Below are 21,049 nucleotides of genomic sequence, written 5' to 3'. Positions count from 1 at the left end.
GTATTTGGCCGATATATTTCAGCAGTTCAATATTTTGAATACTAGCATGCAAGGAAAAGAAGAAAATATTCTCACATCCACTGACAAAATGAAAGCGTTACAGAGAAAACTACAGATTTAGAAAAGAAAATCTCTTGAAGGTAATTTGGAAATGTTTCATTGGTAAATAACACTTGCATAAATGAAACACTTCCAATAATAGTTGAACATTTAATAAGTTTAGAAGAAAATTTGGGTTCTTATTTTCCATCACTTAACACTGAACAATACGATTGGATTAGAAACCCATTCATGGAAGCTTCAAGTGATTTTGGTTTAACATTAACAGAAGAAGAAGAACTGGCAGCTATATCCACTGATCATGGATGGATGATTGAACATAAGGAATTGTCTCTTGAAGCCTTTTGGATTTCTATAAAAGAAGAATATGTGGCAATATTTAAAAAAGCTTTGAACATTTTACTACAATTTTCAACATCCTATTTATGTGAATTAGGATTTTCTACTCTCAACACAAGAGTAAAAAGAGGAATTCTTTAATGTATTGATGAGGAAATGAAAGTTTGCCTTTCAAATATATGCCTAAACATTGAAGAAATCACTAGGACACATCAGGCTCATGTTTCTCATAAACACAAGAATGAAAAAACTTAACATTCGCGGGGACCTGCCGAATTTACTAAATCTTACTAAGAATGTATCTATATATTGATACAGTGTGTCCGTAAAGTCATGCTGCACTTTTGACTGGTCACAGGAAAGCAACAAAAGACGATAGAAATGTGAAATTTTCACCAAATGAAAGGAAAACCCTCCCAGTTTCTGTAGGATGATGTGGCAGCATGTGCGCACCGTGTATACAGCGGAGCAGCCCACGGCCATGCCAGTCGAGATGTGGACGGTACAGAGGAAAGTTCAGTGTGTTCTGTGGCTTGCTAAATTAGAATCCGTGACTAAAGTGCAACGTGAATATCGGAGCGTTTATAAAGAAGCGCCACCACATAGGAATAACATTACTCGGTGGGATAAGCAGTTGAAGGAAACCGGCAGTTTGGTGGAGAAACCCCGTTCTGGTAGGCCATCAGTCAGTGACAAGTCTGTAGAGGCTATACGGGATAGCTAACTAAGGAGCCCTAAAAACTCTGTGCGTGAGCCCACATCAAACTGCACTGAATAGGTATGAAACTGGGAGAGTTTTCCTTTTATTTGGTGCAGATTTCACATTTCTATTGTCTTTTGTTGCTTTCCTGTGACCGGTCAAAAGTGCACCATGACTTTACGGACACACTGTATATAAAAAGATAACTTTTTTGTCGTTTATTTTTTAACCCCTCTTTTTTACGAATTCTAAAAAGCATAACAAAAAACATAACATAAAAATGTTTTTTAATGTCAGAATAAATTTAATTTTGTATTTATTTTGTTTAATTACCATAAATGCACACTTGGACTATATATTTTTTCTTTAATATTTGACTTAATTATTATATCTTTCTCAGAAATTTGTATATAGTGTGCCTACAATTATTTGTAGGATTTTAAATGTGCCCCACTTCAAAAAGTTTGAGAACCACTGCCATAAGGTAATAGGATGAGTCCAGCTGCCTTCTGGTCATGAGGATAGATGACATCAGACCAGACATGCTCCTCATAGAATACTTAGAGCTATTTTGTAAAGCTCCACAGACTTGGAGTGATTTACTCACCAAGTTTCGATCATTTTATCTGGGTGTGGTTACAGTCAAATGCCTGGACTCTAGTTATCAGTCTGGGACCTTATTCCAGTAAGCTTCTTGCCCTCCATATCTTTCTGTAGGGTATTTTAACCTATTTTCTTATGTTCTCTCCCCTCCAGTCTCCATCCATGTTTTGGCAGGAGTATCTACTGCTTATTTATAGTCCTTAAGTAATCTTAAATCAGCTTTAAAAATCTATATGCTGATGAGATCCAAATGTATTTTCTGAAATCTCTATATGCCTCTGGACACACATACCCATCTGCCTACTTGATGTCTGTATGAAGACATAATATAGGGTTGTGAGTGCTTGTGTTTGAAAAACTGTACTTCCATTTACGTGTAATAGAAGCTGAGATAATTAACTTCTCAGTGACTCGGTTTCCTCATCTGTAAAATAGAAATGATAAAATGAGCTTAAAGGAGTCAAAATAGGTAAAATGCTGAGAAGAGTGCCAACACATGCAGAAACCTCTTAGTAAATATTACTTGTTGAAATATACTTACCATCTCGAACTTGAGTTGGACAAACTAATCTCTTAATCATTTCTTTTTTTTTCTTCTTCATCATCATCTTTTTAAAAAATCGTTTCTATCTCCACACCTTCTCTTTTCTTTAATCTTCTTCATATCAGTATATGGTACCTTCGTTCACCTATTACTCAGACCCCAAGTAGAAATGTTAGCCTAATTCTTTTATTCTCTCATTATGCCCCAACCCATCAATAAGCCATGTGTCATTATTTCCATAACATCATAAGTATGATCACTGTTTTCCCTGACTGTTCTTATTTCCAACAGAGTCCCAGTCACTGTCAGCTCTTATCTGGAGCATTGCAATAGTTGGCCTCCCTTTTTCTATTCTTTGTACAATTCATCTCTCCTCAGCAACCAGTGGTGTTTAGAAAACACCAATCAGCTCATGTCATTACCCTTCTAGGAACTTTCCTTTACATTTGAATAAAAACCAGACCCCTAACTGAGGCTTACGTGGTCTACATAGCCTATTGATTTGTTTAATCTTCCACTACACACACCCTTGCCCAGAATATTCCAGCCCTAGCTCTTCTCTGTTAACTTATTCAGTTCCTCTCTGCCTCTATGTATTGATAGTATGTGTTCCCTTGGCTTGGAGTGCTGTTCCTAACCTTAAGTCTGATTTCTTTTTGTTACTCAGCTTTCTTTTCATTTTATATGATAGCCCTTCAGAGAGACTTTCTCTGACCAGTGTTTAACCAGTTGCAATAAAATTGTGGAATAGACTTTCTAATTCAAATGTAGTATAGAATTTAATAGTTTTAGGGTTGGGTGGGACTTTAGAAGACACCTGGTCCAGTTAGCTACCTCAAACAGAAATCACTTCTATATTCCTTATTGAACCACTGTTCAAAACATGTCACCCATTATTTTCTTGGTTTAATAATTTTTTTCAAAAATAACACTGGTACTTTTTTCATGTAGGATTTCCGGGAAAAAAATACAGATCATATGCGCCCTGACATTGTAGCTCTTCTGAGGAGTAGCAAGAGTGCATTTATCTCTGGGATGATTGGAATTGATCCTGTAGCTGTTTTCCGATGGGCAGTTCTTCGAGCTCTTTTCAGAGCAATGGTTGCTCTCAGGGAAGCTGGGAAAAGACACGTTCAGAGTAAAACTGGTAAGCAGCAGTATTAGTATTCACCCATGTGTCATCTTTAACTTTTTTGCCTCTTTAAGGAGTAGAGATCTAGTAATTTTATTCTGTTTTCTTACTACTCCCTATCATCATATTTCAGATGTAATTTGTTCTGTTGAACGTTATATAATAATTCAGTTAAACAGGTAAATGGTTTATGTGTGTATATATGGATAAATACTGGTAGGATTAACGTGTAAAGCACCTGGTATTTAGTAGAAACCCAGTAAGACATTGGTATAATTATTAAACAAAAAGTGAAATGTAATTATTATCTGATTATGTAGACTTTTTATATTAATATCTTTCTTTGCTTCTTATGTGACAGTTTTTACTAGAAATGAAACAATTTAATGTGGAAGCATAAATCAGGAGACATTGGTTCTTTTGGAGTTATCATTAATGTTTAACCAAGAAAAATTTTAATCACTGACGAGACTAGACAGAGATGGGCAATTCAGCTATAGCATTGGAATAAAAGGCAAGAACAAGAGAATCCAAAGTGTCATTCAGTTTCTTCTTCTACAGGGAGGGAAGGTGAAGTCACCCATATAGTGTCTGCGAGTGGAGGGTTTTAATGGTTCCCACCTAACCTAGTTCTCTTCCCCACCCCACTCAGTGGACTGTGTAACTCCATTGTGCTCCCATTTGTTTTGCAAGTGGTAGATGTGCTCCGGTGACTATGTATTTTTAGAAATGACCAGGTATTAAAACTGATTTGGATATCACCAGGGGTCTGGGATCTCTATGCAGGACTCTGTCCACAATGCTGCTCCATACTAAAGACAGTTAAATGGATGTTAAACAAAACCCTGACCATTATTTATAAATATTTCAGTACCAGGCACTATTAGTGTTGTGGTTCAAGAGTAAATAAAAGTTTTATTTTGAACGTCAGCCTATTATGGAGTTAGAACCTCTGAAAGTTCTCTCTTTTTATAAAAGCAACAAGAATGCTTGCAAAAAGTACCAGAATTCAGGAAATTCATTAAAGGCTTGCAGTAATTTGGGAAGTGTTTATACTAGAAAAATGGCTAAATATTGGCAAAGATGGTGCATTTTGTAGTGTTTTCATTTGCACTGTTTCCTCCCTGGCTCCACTGCAGCCTCGAAAGCCAACAGCCTAATACACAGTGAATAGCAGCAGTGTGGCAGCCATGAGGGAGAATAGGAGGGTATTGGAGCTTCTCCCAAGCTTCATTTCCTGAGAATATTTCTTATTCAATTTGCTGGGTCTTCCCTGGAGACCCTATTTGGGAGACTGTCTTTAACCAGACTTGGTGCTTGCCCAGTTTGAATAGAGCCTTTTACCTAGGGGTGTTGTCCAAAAAGAATCAGAAGCAATTGTTGAATATTGCATCTATCTGATGCAGTAGATAATAAGTGGGGCAAAAACTAACCAAAATATGTAAAAGGAAAAGCTGGGGAATGAGGTCTGTGATTTTGAAGAGTTCCCACATATTCATGGGAATCTTAGATAGTCATGCATATGCGTAGTGCTGTGTACATGCCCAGGGCTGTGTGCATGCTTAGGAGAGACCCGAGATGATCCTGGTTTCTTACCTCTGGATAATCTTCAGACACTGTGTAAGCAGAAGGTGAAGGACATGGTGTACCTGAGTGTTGAAGGTGTACCCAACTCATCAGACACAGTGACCCTTAACAAAGACAAGATTTATTGGGTTCAGGCATGTATAGATAACTGTCTGTAATCTTTAGCTGACCAGGATGCCAGCTGAGTAGAAATGTCCATGGTCACATGTGACAAAAAATACAAACTTGACGGAATTAGTAAACAAGTGGTAACAACTACAAGAAATAGCAACAGCAGCATATAGTGGAGAGAAGGGAGAATCTGATTTCCAAATTGCCCTGTTAAGTTATCTAAAATTTTACACAAAATTATAAGACATGTGGAGAAACAAGAAAATATGACCCTTACATGGGAAAGAAGAAATCGATAGAAACTATTTGTGAGGAAAGCGAGACACTGAACTTACTAGACAAAGACATTAAGCTATTTTAACTATGTTCAAAGGCCTAAGGCAACCATATCTGAAGAACTAAAGGACAGTTTGAGAGCAATGTCATACCACATAGAGATTATCACCACATATATACATACATGTGTACATATATATGTTATGTATGCACATATGTATATGTATTGAAGTGAGAGAAAAAGTATAACTGACATAAAAAATTCACTAGAGCCCTGGCTGGTTGGGTCAGCATGTGGACGTCCCAGGTTCAACTCCTGGTCAGGGCACACAGGAGAGGTGACCATCTGCTTCTCCATTCCTCTCTCCCTCTCCCTTCTCTCTCTCTTCCTTTCCCATAGTCATTGCTCGGTTGGAGCAAGTTGGCCTTGGGCGCTGAGGATTGCTCCATGGCCTTGCCTCAGGTGCTAAAATAGTTCCGTTGCTGAGCAATGGAGCAATGGCCCCAGATGGGCAGAGCATCGCCCCATAGGGGGCTTGCTGGATGGATCTCAGAGTGCATGCAGAAGTCTGTCTCTCTGCCTCCCCACTTCTCACTTAAGGAAAAAAATAAAAAGAAAGAAGATGCTTCCTGCACTGATCACAACCCAGTACCTGTTTATGATGGCAAATTATATGAATTATTTAATTTTTGACTGGAAAATCAACTGCTGAAGAATAAAGGTCAGTCTTTAAATCAAGAAATGGCCATATTACTTCAGACAGCCAAGGAAACTCAAGAAGAACTAACAAAGCAAGAGGAAGAATTAATGAGAGAAAGAGTGATCGAATAACTTGAGAACTTCCATTGCAAGTTGATGACCTGACTGATGCAGTGGCTGCAAAGTGTTCCCAGCTGGCAGTACTGAAAATGAGACTCTAAGAAGCTGACCAGGTACTGAGTATTCAGAGAGAAGCATTAGAAGCCTTACAGAGTGAACAACCAGGAGAGACTGCACAAAGTGAATGCTACTCTGGAGAGAGCCAGGGTTGGGGGCTGTGAACAAATGCAGAGTCAGTTGCTACACACCTGAATAAAATGGAAGTGGAATATCAGAGAATATGACAGAAGGAGATACTCTTGCAGAAAGAAAATACTTAGATGAGAAGAAGGGAAGTTGATGAGCCACAGCAGCAAGTCAACTAGCTTGGGAGTCCTTTTATGCAAGAATTCATTGATTGTAAGCAAAAAATTAGTAGAATACACTGATAAGAGAAATGAATTAACAGCTTAAAATAAGAATCTGGTTTTGAAGGCCCAGACAGCAATACTGTTAAATACCATGGAGTTAGAAGAATTTTAGCATGAAAAAGAGATGCAAAGGGAAGAAATACAGAAGCTAGTGGGTCAGATGGGCAACAGCTGAGTTCTAAATTACAAGATAAGGATGCTGAGCAGGTTAATGAAGCAGAATCAGCAATATGCAGTTGCAAGACCCAATAGCTGGACGAAAGCATCTAAGGCAGAATTGGACCGACAGAAGCAGGAATTCCACTACACAGAAGGTCTGTATTGAACAATGAACACATTACAAAGCAGAATTAAAGATTGAGAAGAAGAAATTGAAAAACGCAGGAATCAGTTTACCAATAAAACTTTAAGCTAGTGATTTTCAACTGATGCTGCAAAAGAGGCACACTGTGTGTTACGAGAATTTTCAAAATACATATACCTGACCGTTAGTTGGTGCACTGCCCTCTTTTTCTTTACATTGTCAAATAAAAAAATGACAACAGCCAACACAATAGCTGTCTGGTGTGAATGAATCAAAATTATACCTTTTTTGGGTGTCAGATTGGGAAAACATGTAGTTTTTGGTGTGCCACAGGATTCTAGTAGTTCGTGTGAACCATGAGATGAAAAGGTTGACAGTCACTGTCTTAAGCAATAGTAGTCAGTCAGTCTGAGTTAAAAAGTTTACTCCATCAGCTAACAGAGACTCTTATCCAGAAGCGGAACCTTTTGGAGAGGCTCAGCACAGCAAGGGACTCTGGTCTTCCAGCTGGAGAGCCTGGAAAAGCAGAAGAACTCTGCCACTGCAAGTGAGAGTGAATGGGTCTTCTGTTAATATACCTGCAGTTGACAGTGGCGAAGGCAGATGTCTGTGAAATGTTTCTGTTCTTTTTAATGACACAAACTAATCTGGCAGAAATGAATGGAAATGTTCACAAAGCTGCTAGTTCAATAGACCGATTTAGTATCTGTCTGGGAATTTTTCTTTGAACATACCCTATAGCACAAGTTTTTGTAATTATAGATATATGGCTTTGCTTCACATCTGGGTCATGATTGTTCTGTTGACTTATACACTAGAAATATGACATTACCAACCATGTAGCAAATGAACTGAACCCAGTTGTTTCATTGATTGGTTGTCTTTTTTTTGACTTGGGGTGTGAAAATGGTCAATTGCCTAAAATTCCAGAGGAGGGTACACAAGAATATTTTGTCACTGGAAAAAAAAAATGATCAAAACTAGACCAAGAACTTACATAAGCAAACACTATGTAGGTTTTATTTAAACCTATTTTAAGAGTTTATGAGATTCCTTTAGAAAATAACTGTAAGAATGAGACGGCACTCGAACTCCAGGTGTAAAGCCAGTATCCACGGCCACCATCACAGCCGCCTGGCCCATGCAGGTTTGCATTGGATTTGGACAGTCAGTAAAGAAACAACGGAGCCAAGAACTGGTGGGCCATCATCTTTAATCCTAGCTTGCACCCGGCGGGCAAGTAAAAACATACACTGGGCTCCAAAACCCCCTCATTCAGTGCTCACAAAGCTACTGACTTATCCGAGTTTCCTAGAATCAAAGGTTTCTAGCGTCACCAGTCTCATTCACCTCTGTTCCTCATCTCCTTCCTTCTCTCTGCACAAACTCTGCACAATCTAGCTTCTCCTTCAGCACTCCACCATCTTGGCTGCTTCTCCTGGCCTCCTCCACATGGCCCTTCTCTGCTCTCTGCTCTGCTCTCTCTGCTCTAATGCTAATCTCAGGAAAGACCGAGAGAGAGCAAGCTCCCGGTCTGCCCCACTTTATAGTGTAGAAATCCAAACCTTTAATCCAATATACAAAATAGGGAAGTCTAATACAAAGTCACTTTTCCGAGGCATGATGGGATTGCACCACCCCACATCAAAAAGGGTGGGAAAGGCTTAGTCCTAAAACCAAGCCTTAGACCTGACTAGGTGGTGGCGCAGTGGATAGAGTGTCGACTGGGATGCGGAAGACCCAGGTTCAAGACCCCAAGGTTGTCAGCTTGAGTGCGGGCTCATCTGGTTTGAGCAAAAGCTCAGCAGCTTGAACCCAAGGTTGCTGGCTCGAGCAAGGGGTTACTCGATCTGCTGAAGGCCCGCGGTCAAGGCACATATGAGAAAGCAATCAATGAACAACTAAGATGTCACAGTGAAAAACTGATGATTGATGCTTCTTATCTCTCTCCGTTCCTGTCTGTCTGTCCCTATCTATCCCTCTCTCTAACTCTCTCTGTCTCTGAAAAAACAACAACAACAACAAAAAAACCCCAAGCCTTAGGCTATAAGAATCCTGCCTGCTTACAGCCTGTCCCCCCACAACCAGTACAGATTATAAGCGAGCAAACATATATATCATATTTAAAAACTTATTTGACCAACACCAGGTGTGCTGGCTTTATTAGAAGAGAAAGACCTGCTGGGGCACTTCTCCAAAACAAGGGCCCCCAAAACAGACTGAGGCACAATTTTATAGGGTTAGAAATAGCCTCAAGCAAGGGTGTGCTGGTATGTTCAGCTTTCTGTAATACTCTTCCTTGGGGCGATTGACTAGTTTCCTGGAATCCCTTTGTCCCAGGGGCAATCATCCAGTAATTAAGGGTGGGGTCAGGCAGCCAAGTGGAACAGAAAAAGGGCAGTTGTAATTCATGGTCAATACATGTATATTTCATTTCTCAACTCCATGGTTACATATATTATTTTATAATATATAGTGAGGGGTGATGAGGAGAAAGAGGAGAAAAAATTGGAAAATTATTGTTTCTTTTGGAGAGAACTCAAGAAAAGAACCTTGCCAAGCACAGTCCCCCATCCAGTTAAGGAGGTTGTCAATTTCCATACTGTGAGGTCTGAACCAGGCAATGTCTTCGAAAACCTGAGTGAGGAATTAAAAAAATCTTGTGAGGTTATAATTGTTAGTTGCTTGCTGAGAGTGCCAGTTGAATAGGGTGACATGGTGATACATGGTCTCCTGGATGAGCCTCATGAGACGTGCTGGTCTGGCTCCTCTCGAATGGGAGGACATGTGGAGATTTTTAGAGACAGGGAACCTGTTGGTGTAAGTGTTAGAAGGACTGAGTATGTGTGGTTTAAAAGGAAGGGAGTTTGGAGAACATTCAGGAAGGAACTTCTCGGGCTGAGGAGCAGCTTCTTCCTGCTGTTATTCCTTCCTATTTGATATTTCCCTCGCGAAGTGCTCCTTGGGGTATTGGGGTTAGGAGTGTAGGAGCATTTGATTGTAGGTGATCCTAGAGATTTCTCTCATCTGGGCTTGATAAAGATGGGGGCAAGCATTAAAATTAGGCACAAAATTAGGATTGGTCTTATAATTGGCGCTAGCATGGAGAACAAGGGTTTTTTCCACCATTGTTTGGAGTAGGGGTCAGTACAGGCCTGGCCACTGTGGATTCATTCTTGAAGTTTTTGGAGAGAGTTGATATTCTCCTCGACCAGGCCAGACTTGTTAATGTAGTAGCAACACTGTTCCTGTAGAAAAAGGCAAGTACTGTCCTTCTCTGCTGTTAGTAGGTCTAAAGCCCTCTGGTTTGTAGGGCGACCTGAGCTAGAGAGGTCAGTTGTCTCTGGAGGGAGGCTAGAGAGGTGGCTAAGTTATCAAGGGCCTGTTCTAGGCCTGCCTTTAGTTGGTTAGTAGTTCATATACTATGGCCTAAATCAGCCCTGCCTATCCCTATAGCCGCTATAGAGGTGGCAAGGGTAAGGCCAAGGAGGACCAGGAGGAAGGCAGCCCGTTTATTCCTGCTTGTTCTCAGCTGGTTTGAAAATTCTTCCTCTCCATAATATGTTAGTTGTGGCGCAACTATTACCAGGACACAAGGGAGGGGGGAAGAGTTGTTTAAGGTTTTTAGAATGGTTCCTTTGCACCAGAAATGAGTTTCATTAGGGCTGGTTAGAGAAGTTTTGATTGGGATAGTCTTAACATAGTGGGGTAGGCCGATTGGCATAGCAAATTGAGAGGGTCTTCTTGGAAGGGAGGAACTCCAGAAAGAGAAAAAGGGTCTGGATTTTTGGTGATGTTGAGTGGGTAGGGTAAAGGAACCGCAGTGATGGGAGGCTTATTAAGAAAGGCACAGAGAAAGCAGTGAGAAGTGTTATATACAGAAGTGAGGTTGAGAACTTGGATGCCCTGCTTGATGAGTCCTAGCCATGAGAAAGGTTGGGAGTAGGGGTGTATTTATAGGCTTTTAGATTTTTCTGTTTCGCCAGGGCAGGTTTCAGGGTTGGTATGTAGGGTTAGGTAGATTTTTTCAATTTTCTGATTGGTGGTCTACATGCGGTTCTGTAAGAAACTAGTGAACAAACGTAAGAGGCAGGGTCCAAAAGTTAGAAAAATAAATAGGAGAGTGAGTGGGCCAATGAAAGGCTATAGTCAAGACACTTAGTTTATGCGAAACCACTGATTCCATAACTCAGTTTGTTTTTTACAAATTTGCTGGGCTTTAGAGAGAGAGAGAGAGTAGGAATAAGACAGGGAAGCGGCCAGTCCCCCTGTACCTAGACCTATTTTTGTAGAGATTTCTAAAGCAACAAGAAGAGGGATTACCTGTACAGCTCATTTGGTTCTTAGATTGATGGGTAATGTACTAGGAGTTAAAAGAGGCTCATGAGGTAGGATTAGGTTGATACTTGGGGTGAGATAGATTAGGGTACAGGTTTCTGTCTCATTAGTAGGGAGACACATATAGGTGTTGGTCCCACACAAGTAGAAAGCCCCTGATTGGGTGAGGCAGGCTGAGAGGTGAATAGAGAATAGAAGGACAAGGGGTCAGTTTCGTTTCTCTGTTTCTGAGCTCCAGATGCTCAGGGTGGAGGAAAGAGTCGTCCCAATAAGTGGAGAGAGTAAAGGATTGTTAGTTAGGGTGACTAATTAAACATTCTTTGAAAACCCGTTTTCTGATTGTTCAAATTCTTTTTTCTTGGTACAAACCTCCTACAACCTGCATAAACCTACAACTTACATCTATCCAGTCTGTTATCAAAACTGTACAATTCTTTTTTAGTCAGAACTCTTTGATTTAAAAATCTTTAACCTTTAGTGACAGTTAAGTTGACTTTTTTTTTTCCCTAGTTTCCCTTTTCCCCAAGTCTGATTAAAAGAGTCCTTAGTTTTTCATATATTCGCCATATGTAGACCAACCAGCTTCCGGTTTGTGGTTAGAGTAAGGCATGCTGTTTTTCTACTTTAGTAGCAGTGGGAGTTGTCAGGGTCACGGTGAAAGTCAGTCCTTGGGTGATGTAATGCTGGAAGCGCCTCTTGGACAGTCTTTGAACAGTTTGCTGAGTAACCTGTAAATCAGGGGTCCCCAAACTTCTTTTTTTTTTTTTTTTCCCAGAGACAGAGAGTGAGTCAGAGAGAGGGATAGACAGGGACAGACAGACAGGAACGGAGAGAGATGAGAAGCATCAATCATTAGTTTTTCATTGCGTGTTGCAATACCTTAGTTGTTCATTGATTGCTTTCTCATATGTGCCTTGACCATGGGCGGGCCTTCAGCAGACCGAGTAGACCCAGCAACCTTGGGCTCAAGCTGGTGGGCTTTTTGCTCAAACCAGATGAGCCCGCGCTCAAGCTGGCGACCTTGGAGTCTCGAACCTGGGTCCTCCGCATCCCAGTCCTACGCTCTATCCACTGCGGGGGGCCAGTTCACTGTCTCTCAGACTGTTGGAAGGCCAGACTATAAAAAAAAACTATGAACAAATTCCTATGCACACTGCACATATCTTATTTTAAAGTAAAAAAACAAAACGGGAACAAATACAATATTTAAAATAAAGAACAAGTAAATTTAAATCAACAAACTGACCAATATTTCAATGGGAACTATGCTCCTCTCACTGACCACCAATGAAAGAGGTACCCTTCCGGAAGTGCGGCAGGGGCCGGATAAATGGCCTCAGGGGACCACATGTGGCCCGCGGGCCGTAGTTTGGGGACCCCTGCTGTAAATCCTGCAAGTACTTAGGGAGAGGGTGGTTACATTTCTACACTTTGCAGTTAGAGTCTTAGTGACCATTGCTTCTAGCTGGAATTAGCAGCTGGTCCCAGCTTACAGTAGGCATGGGGCATTGAGAAAAGAGAAATAAAGGAGATACTATACATTAAATAAAGTAACAAACTCTGAGACTGTCAATACCCACAGTAGATACAAATCTTTGAGGGGTAAATAAAACTCAAATATTCAGGCCTGACCTGTGGTGGCGCAGTAGATAAAGCGTCGACCTGGAAATGCTAAGGTCACCAGTTCGAAACCCTGGGCTTGCCTGGTCAAGGCACATATGGAGTTGATGCTTCCAGCTCCTCTCTCTCTCTTTCTCTCTCTCTCTCTCTCTCTCTCTCTCTCTCTCTCTGACTCTCTCTCTCCCTCTCTCCTCTCTAAAATGAATAAAAAAAAAAAAATTCAAGTGAGGCATAGTAGATGGCCCTTGTGTTTACAAGAAATGAGATTAGCTATCTGCTACTTGGAAGAAATACCTTAGGCTCATGAAGGATGTCCTTGGGCCTTCAGTGGCAATTCCCAGCATGCTGGACAAGGTCAGGTCACAGGTAGCTGGAGCAGGGCTAGAAGAGACTGATCCCTCCCTCCATGGAGCAAGGGGGCAGCTTACCTTCTCGTGTCCCTATTTCCACAGCACAGATGTGTCAACTGGTGGGGCTGGGAAGCCAGGCAGGCTTCAGTTCAATGACCTTTCTTTCCACTCTGGAGCAGGGCCCTGATGGAATTCTATGAAGCCCTTTAGGGTGCCGGAGCCTTTGAGAGTGTATGCCAAAAGCTGGTATTTCCTGACTTCTTTTGGGCCTTATTTGCCTTTTCTGTTACTTCTTTGGTCATTATAGACTTTAAAAGCTATACTCAGAAGATCTCACTGAGGGACTTGACTAAGAGCGAATTTGGGAATTCAGTGTTTAAAGAAGCCTATTAGACTGAGGAGAGAAAAGATGTGATCTGCAGTGGTAGGTGGTTTGAAACTGTGGAGGGTCTGAGTTTGATTTAGGGTGAGACTTCAGGTGGTGAGGATTAAGGCGATGCCTAGATAGACTACAGATTGAGAATGAAGTTGAGCCTTAGTAGAGAAGACAGGATATCCCCTCATGGTGAGGAAGTTAAGAAAGGGTGGTGGTGTGTCTCCTTGAGGCAGGCAGGAAGGGGCTGCAGAGGAGCAGGTTATTTACATATTGTAAGAAAGGACTAGTTTTGAGATTGCATGCTGCTAAATCCTGAGCTAGTGCCTGCCAAAACAGGTGTGGGCTGTTTTGATCCCCTGGGGTAAGACAGTCAATGTAAGTTGCTTGGCTGCATTAGTGTCCAAGTAAAGGCAAACAGAAAGTAAGAGTCAGGGTGTAGAGCAGAGGTCCCCAAACTATGGCCCGTGGGCCGCATGCAGCCCCCTGAGGCCATTTATCCAGCCCCCGCCGCACTTCCAGAAGGGGCACCTCTTTCATTGGTGGTCAGTGAGAGGAGCATAGTTCCCATTGAAATATTGGTCAGTTTGTTGATTTAAATTTACTTGTTCTTTATTTTAAATATTGTATTTGTTCCCGTTTTGTTTTTTTACTTTAAAATAAGATATGTGCAGTGTGCATAGGAATTTGTTCATAGTTTTTTTTTTATAGTCCGGCCCTCCAACGGTCTGAGGGACAGTGAACTGGCCCCCTGTGTAAAAAGTTTGGGGACCCCTGGTGTAGAGGAATGGTAAAGAAGGCATTCTTGAGGGAATGTGTGACAGTAACTTGTAGAGATTAGGGACTACTGGATGGAGGGGAACTATTCCCTCATTGATTAGATGTAAGGCTTGTATGAGGCGATAAGCCCCTGAAAGTTTTCGAACAGGAAGGATGGAGGTATTGCAGGTAGAGTCCATGGAGATGAGTAAGCCTTGATGGCTTAATTATTGGGTAATTATTGTTTGTGTTTTTTTTGTTTTTGTTTTTTTGCATTTTTCTGAAGCTGGAAACAGGGAGAGACAGTCAGACAGACTCCCGCATGCGCCCGACCGGGATCCACCCGGCACGCCCACCATGGGGCGACGCTCTGCCCACCAGGGGGCGATGCTCTGCCCATCCTGGGCGTCGCCATGTTGCGACCAGAGCCATTCTAGCGCCTGAGGTAGAGGCCACAGAGCCATCCCCAGCACCCAGGCCATCTTTGCTCCAATGTAGCCTTGGCTGCGGGAGGGGAAGAGAGAGACAGAGAGGAAGGCGCGGCGGAGGGGTGGAGAAGCAAATGGACGCTTCTCCTGTGTGCCCTGGCTGGGAATTGAACCCTTGTCCTCCGCACGCTAGGCCGATGCTCTACTGCTGAGCCAACCGGCCAGGGCCGGTAATTATTGTTTTAAGGCCTTGGAAACAGATACAGTTATACAGTAAACAAAGATTTTATATATAAATTATGAATTAAGGAATTTAAATGAGCACACCTTACTTGTTTCAATTAAAATTATACTAGAGATATTTTCTGACAAACAAAGAGACAAGGTGGATTACTTACTCACATAGCTTAATAAACAATTCTGCTTTTTTAAGTTTTTTGAGATGGCAGGGAGTTGCCAGCATAGAGGAGAGGAAGACAGAAAGCATACAGATGAACAGAGTGAACAACTGGATGGAAAGAAGGAGGGTCAGAATCTGCAGGAGGAGGAGGAGGTTAAAGTGCTAGAGCTCTGAAGAGAGGGGAGAAGATGAGGGGGAGAAGGGCATAGCTGTAGTGTAAGCTGGTGGGGAGAGGGAAATGGGTAAAATACAGCTGATGCCAGTGGGGAGGGGTCGAAGAAGAGAGACAGGCACCGCAGCCGGAGCCAAAGCTTTTAAGGAGGGAGGAGGGATTTAAGAACACAGTGGAGAGGGGAGGAGCCCCTGGCCAGCAGGGGAGGAGAAAGATAGACTGGTATTTGTAAGTTAATAAGAAAGAGGATTCAGCGAAGAGAGGGGAGGGGGTTTTCTGGAGGGAAGAGACTGGAGCAAAAGAGATTTGCAGAGGGACTACAGAGAGTTCCCGAGAAAGGGGTGCCCCTAGGGGTCAGGCAGGAGGGAGAGAGATTTGGGAGTCCACGAAGAAGGAAGGATTAGTTGTGGAGGTTTTAGGTGAGGTTTCTCTGGCTGAAAACGGCCTGTGCGTAGAACAAGCAGTACAGAAAGTAAGGACAGGAGCAAAGGGAGGAGAAAGACTTGCACGTAAGGAATCTTTGATGCCTTCCCCGTCCGGTGACAAAAGTTGTCAAGATCTCTTAGGATATTGTAATGGTAGTAGAAAGCAACCTGGCTAGGAGCCTCGACTTTCCAGGAAGTCTGTAGAAGCTAGCCACTCGGAGTAGAAACCTCCCAAACTGTGAACCTCAAGAGAGTAGAGTGTGGATGACACACTATCTCGAAGGAGTAGAGGAGTAGTCTCTGAGGCCTGAGATTGGGAGGAGCCCATGTTCTGAGGGGAGTCTGGCTGGACAGTTTGGACTGGGAGGAGCCCACAGTAAAGGAGACTGGTGAGAGAAGGGGGCGTCCCCGCCTCCAGTCATAATTCCGAGAGGAGAAAATCTCTGTAGAAAGAGAGTCTTAAACAAGAGATCGTCACCCCAAGGCCGAGATCCCAGGACGTAGGAGAGTGGCCTGGCTAGGCGCGCCTAGACTTTCGTAGAAGTCCATAAAGGAGTAGAGGCAGACCACTTGTAGATATGGGGTCCGAAGTCAAAACCGTCCGACTAGGAAGGGGTGCTTTTAGAGAGAAATTTGGAGGCCAACTGGGAAAGGGGAGGGAGAAACTTCTTACTTTCCTGGTCCAGCAGGGTTCAGGACAGGATCAAACTGCTGGTTGCTCAACCGCGCTCACACAGCCGAACAGAATCAGGGAGTTAGCCCGGATGAGCTGCCACTGTCCACTGCTTCCCTGGTTGTAAGTTTGGCCGGCAAGGGCATCGTCCAGGCAGTCGATACTTTGTCCCAGTCGATACCAGATGTAAGAATGAGACGGCACTTGAACTCCAGGTGTGCTGGCTTTATTAGAGGAGAAAGACCTGCCGGGGCACTTCTCCAGAAGAAGGGCCCTGAAAACAGACTGAGGCAAAATTTTATAGGGTTGGGAATAGCCTCAAACAAGGGTGTGCTGGTATGTTCGGCATACTCTTTCTTGGGACGATAGACCAGCTTCATGGAACCCCTCTATCTCAGAGGCAATTAAGGGTGGGGTCATGCAGCCAAGCGGAACAGAAAAAGGGCAGTTGTAATTCCTGGTCAATTCATGTATCTATCAATAACCTCTACTTAAAATGTTCTTATAAACTATCCTAGAAAACCAGACCACTTTGATAGGGAGTTGGTATATACAGCAAACAGAAGGAATATAATTTTAAGGTTTTATGATTTGTAAAATAATGCTTAAAATAGCTAAAGAGTTAAAGCAGGCAAATCAGAATGAAATGAAAGAATGTTAGTTAAAAGAGAAAACTTAAGGCATGATGATGTGACACAAAACAGTTGCAGATACAAAATTACTCATATCTAAATGGCATTGCAACAAGATGAAGTAGGAAAGAGAGTTCAGTGGCTGTGGTAATGAGTGATCTTAAAACTAGGTAATTTTAGTATCTTTAATATCCTGAACTTTTATATAAAACACTTTAACACCATAATAAGACTTCTGCCTAGCAGTACTAAGTTAGCTATTTAAGTACCTGAAAGTCTGGTGGTAACTTTTTAAAATTATAATTTGGATGGAGTATGAGTAGAACTCACCAAGTATTTTTTCCTCAGATGAGTCTGTCAACTTTCCCCTAACCAGTGAAGTGCAGACTAGTATGAGTCTAAGCATTCTTTCTCCAAGCAGACCATTGCGGGGTTGGGGGCATTATTGATAATAATGAGAATAGAATATTTTTATTAGAGTGTGTAACTTAAACATTGAACATTTGCAACTATGGGCTGTCAATTTTGGGTAATGGAAATACATTTTTATTATATGGATGTGAAAAAACTTTTGAGAATCATTTTATTTTTAAAACCTGGTATTTATATAATATGTATATTATCTGATGTTATGGTGTCATAAAATTCTATTTCTTTAGCTAAAGTGTAGATGTAAATTCTCTGGATATATATATCCAGTTTAAGAAATTATAGTTAGACTAAACCATGCTTTGCAAACCTCTCTGAATAGTGTGCCTTGTGTTTAACTATTTTTAAAACATTTTTTAAGAATTATTCATAGATAGTACTGTATCTCTTTCTTAATTATATAGTAAATATGCACCAGTGGAGCTTTTAGTTCATTGTTTAACTTGCCTCTACCTGTTGTTAACTATTCACTTTTGTTTTTTAAAGGCAAATGTACATAAATTTGAACTTAATATCCTAGAGATGTCCTCTGAGTAAATGACACTTAAGTTCCCCCAAACCTGGGAAACCTATATTGTCTTTTAAATCCATTTGTTGCTATTGTTTATGGTACTGTACTCCCCCACCCCCACCTCGTCCCTTCTATTGCTTGAATGGTTCCCTGTTTCAGTAGCACTAATCTGGGGCTTTAGTCCTTACTTGGAAGAGTTCTTTTCTCTTTCCCACAAGTAGTTGATTCTGTCTTACTTTACTAAGAAGTGGTGGTGAGGTACAGTTTTCAGCTTGTTTTTAGACTTAAAAATACAGAGTGCTGCTGGGTTTTCCTGCTTTATGGTGCTTTCTTCCTGCTCTTTCAACATTGACACACTTGTTAGAAATCCTACAAGTGTCGTTAATTCAAGATTTGAAATAGAATTGTTAAATTTTTGGTAAATTGTTTTGAGTAAATTTCTCTTTGGGGATCATCAGTGTTTCTTGCATTGTTGCCAACTATATGCTAATTATATTTCAGGCCTGATAAAAAATGAGTCCATTAAAAAAAATTAAACCATACCAATTGTTTTTGAAATGTCTTTTATTTTAAAATAGAAGGTTTTGGTATGGTGTTAACTCACAACACTTTGAGTACTAAAAAGGATATTTTGAATACCTAAAAAAGACCTAGATTATTCCCATCATAAGGTATTTTACAAATCATAAGGTTATTGTTGTGCAGTTTCCTCAAATAAATTGGAAAGAAATCATTCACCTTTAATCCCTATCACTGGATATACTTTTATGTGCTCATAAAAGATAGTTGGCAGCATTACCCTTGATTCTCTTGGTTTGGGCTTATGTAATGTCTTTTTCTTTTCTCCATTTTTTTGTTTTTCTTTTGCTTCCTAAGGACATGATGATACAGCGCCATGTGCAATTTTGAAAAGTATGGATAGTTTTAGCTTTCTCCAACACCCAGTCCACCAAAGGAGCTTAGAGATTCTGCAGAGGTGCAAGGAAGAGAAGTACAGTAAGGCTGCAAATCCTGATAAACTCTATGTCATCACATACACATTTGGAAATGGAAACCAGGAGCATTCTATACTAGGCGGGACATAAATTATGTAGTCAAGTTTAAACTCCAGACTTCTTTGACCAGTTGGTCTCAGAATATTTTCATTGACACTTTCATTTTTTCTCTTAAAAAGTTGATATATACCTGTTCCTTTAACTTGAATGACTATTTATTTGCCTGTGATTCTTGAGTTGTTTATTACACTTGATTACAGACTCTGAACTAGTTTTCATTTTTGGCTTTCAAGTAGCAGAGTGATGGGTAAAAATGAATAGTGATTTTCTTTCCTGCTGACTTTTTTTAAAAGCTTTATTGAAATTAATAAACTGCATACAAAAGCATAGAGTTTGCTAAGGTTTTACATATATATGCACCTGTGAGGTTATAGTTATAGTCCAGTGTTGGATTAATATATCCAACACTGCCAGAAGTTTCCTCTGCTCCTCTCTAATTCTAGCTGATTTTTATGCTTGCTTATTCTTGAATTTCAATGTCAGCATTGATCGATTAGTTTGATGGCAATCCCATCAGACTTTCCTATGTCTGATTTAAAGCAAAGCTACCACATTAATGTTTTGGTTAAAGGAAGAATGACAGAATCATAGTGGGCGTTCCTTTTAAAAATAAAATAGGTATAAAAAGATGCCCTTGGTCTCCATTTCCTCCATTTGTTGTACTCATTCTGCATGAAAATGGGTTCTTTTGCTTGTTGTTGGATAATAGCTATTTGGCTATTGATTCAGTGAGAATAAATTGAATACAGAATACATGAAGCCTTGCTCAGAAATTTGCAAATAATGAATCTAAATTACTTACATAGTCTATTCTGAGCTTTTTATCATTCACTACAGATATTTGCTACAGAATTTCACAGTTTTGTGATTGAAATTCCATTAAATTTTAGTGTCCAATTTCAATGAATGGAATTCCTAAAAGCAAATGTTATGGGTGTTTTCTTTAGTTCTTAGATTTGCTGTTTTGGTATAAGAATATGAAATGCATTTTAAAAAATAATATTTAAAACACATTTTCATTTCAGGAAGAACAAAGGTAAGTATTCCATTAAAAAAAGACATTCTTGGCCCTGGCTGGTTGGCTCAGTGGTAGAGCATCGGCCTGGTGTGCAGGAGTCCCGGGTTCGATTCCTGGCCAGGGCACACAGGAGAAGCGCCCATCTGTTTCTCCACCCCTCCTCCTCTCCTTCCTCTCTGTCTCTCTCTTCCCCTCCCGCAGCCAAGGCTCCATTGGAGTGAAAGTTGGCCCGGCACTGAGGATGGCTCTGTGGCCTCTGCCTCAGGCGCTAGAATGGCTCTGGTTGCAACAGAGCAATGCCCCAGATGGGCAGAGCATTGCCCCCTGGTGGGCATGCCGGATGAATCCCGGTCGGGCGCATGCGGGGGTCTGTCTGACTGCCTCTCCGTTTGCAGCTTCCAAAAAATACCAAAAAAAAAAAAGACATTCTTAAATCTTACTCTTAATTATTCCTGTTATTTCTAGAGGTATATAAGTCCTTATTACATTTATCTAGCTTTCTTTTTTAAATCTTTTAATCCATGGGACATTGTTTAAAACAGTCTATAGGGGTTCCTCAGGTTACAACATAGTTCTTTTCCTACAATAGTGACATAACCCGAATATTGCTGTAAGACGAAACACACTGTAGCCTAAGTCACTTACCTATTTTAATACAGTTGTAAAATCATAATTTAGAACATAAAAACAACTAAGCCACAGAAAAAGGAAAAGGACATAAGTATACTGTACTGTAGTAACAATAAATGAGTGTAGAAAAATCCCTTACCTTTATTCCTGTGGTTGGCTTGCACACTGGAAGTGGCATTGCAAGGCAGGAGAGAGTGACCTATTGGGAGGAGGAAGCTAGAGAGGCAGGAGAACCTGCAGAAGGTGCTGGAGATACTGGGTCAGGCGAATCAAGATTGCCTAAGGCAGTGGTTGTCAAACTCATTAGTCAACAGAGCCAAATATCAAAGTACAACAATTGAAATTTCTTT

The 21,049-nt window shown here is 41.1% G+C and overlaps 1 protein-coding gene and 1 pseudogene across 5 annotated transcripts in view; both read left to right on the top strand.

Moving 5' to 3' along the window:
* The window catches only part of MYO9A (myosin IXA), a 290,547-nt gene that overhangs the window by 135,408 nt on the left and 134,090 nt on the right, over positions 1–21,049 (top strand). For 4 of the 5 annotated variants that reach the window (XM_066277973.1, XM_066277975.1, XM_066277972.1 and 1 more), the window contains 2 exons: positions 3,198–3,393; positions 18,873–18,992. In XM_066277973.1, coding sequence (XP_066134070.1) covers positions 3,198–3,393; positions 18,873–18,992 — 316 coding nt within the window. The remainder of the gene's footprint in view (positions 1–3,197; positions 3,394–18,872; positions 18,993–21,049) is intronic. The other variant, XM_066277974.1, reaches the window with a different exon arrangement.
* On the top strand, positions 5,912–6,997 carry LOC136333973 (golgin subfamily A member 5 pseudogene; annotated as a pseudogene).

The sequence above is a fragment of the Saccopteryx bilineata genome, chromosome 4 (genome assembly GCF_036850765.1).
Source record: "Saccopteryx bilineata isolate mSacBil1 chromosome 4, mSacBil1_pri_phased_curated, whole genome shotgun sequence".
Classification (NCBI taxonomy): Eukaryota; Metazoa; Chordata; class Mammalia; order Chiroptera; family Emballonuridae; genus Saccopteryx; species Saccopteryx bilineata.
Note: the sequence above shows the minus strand (reverse complement) of the source record. Positions and strands in the feature narration are given on the sequence as shown.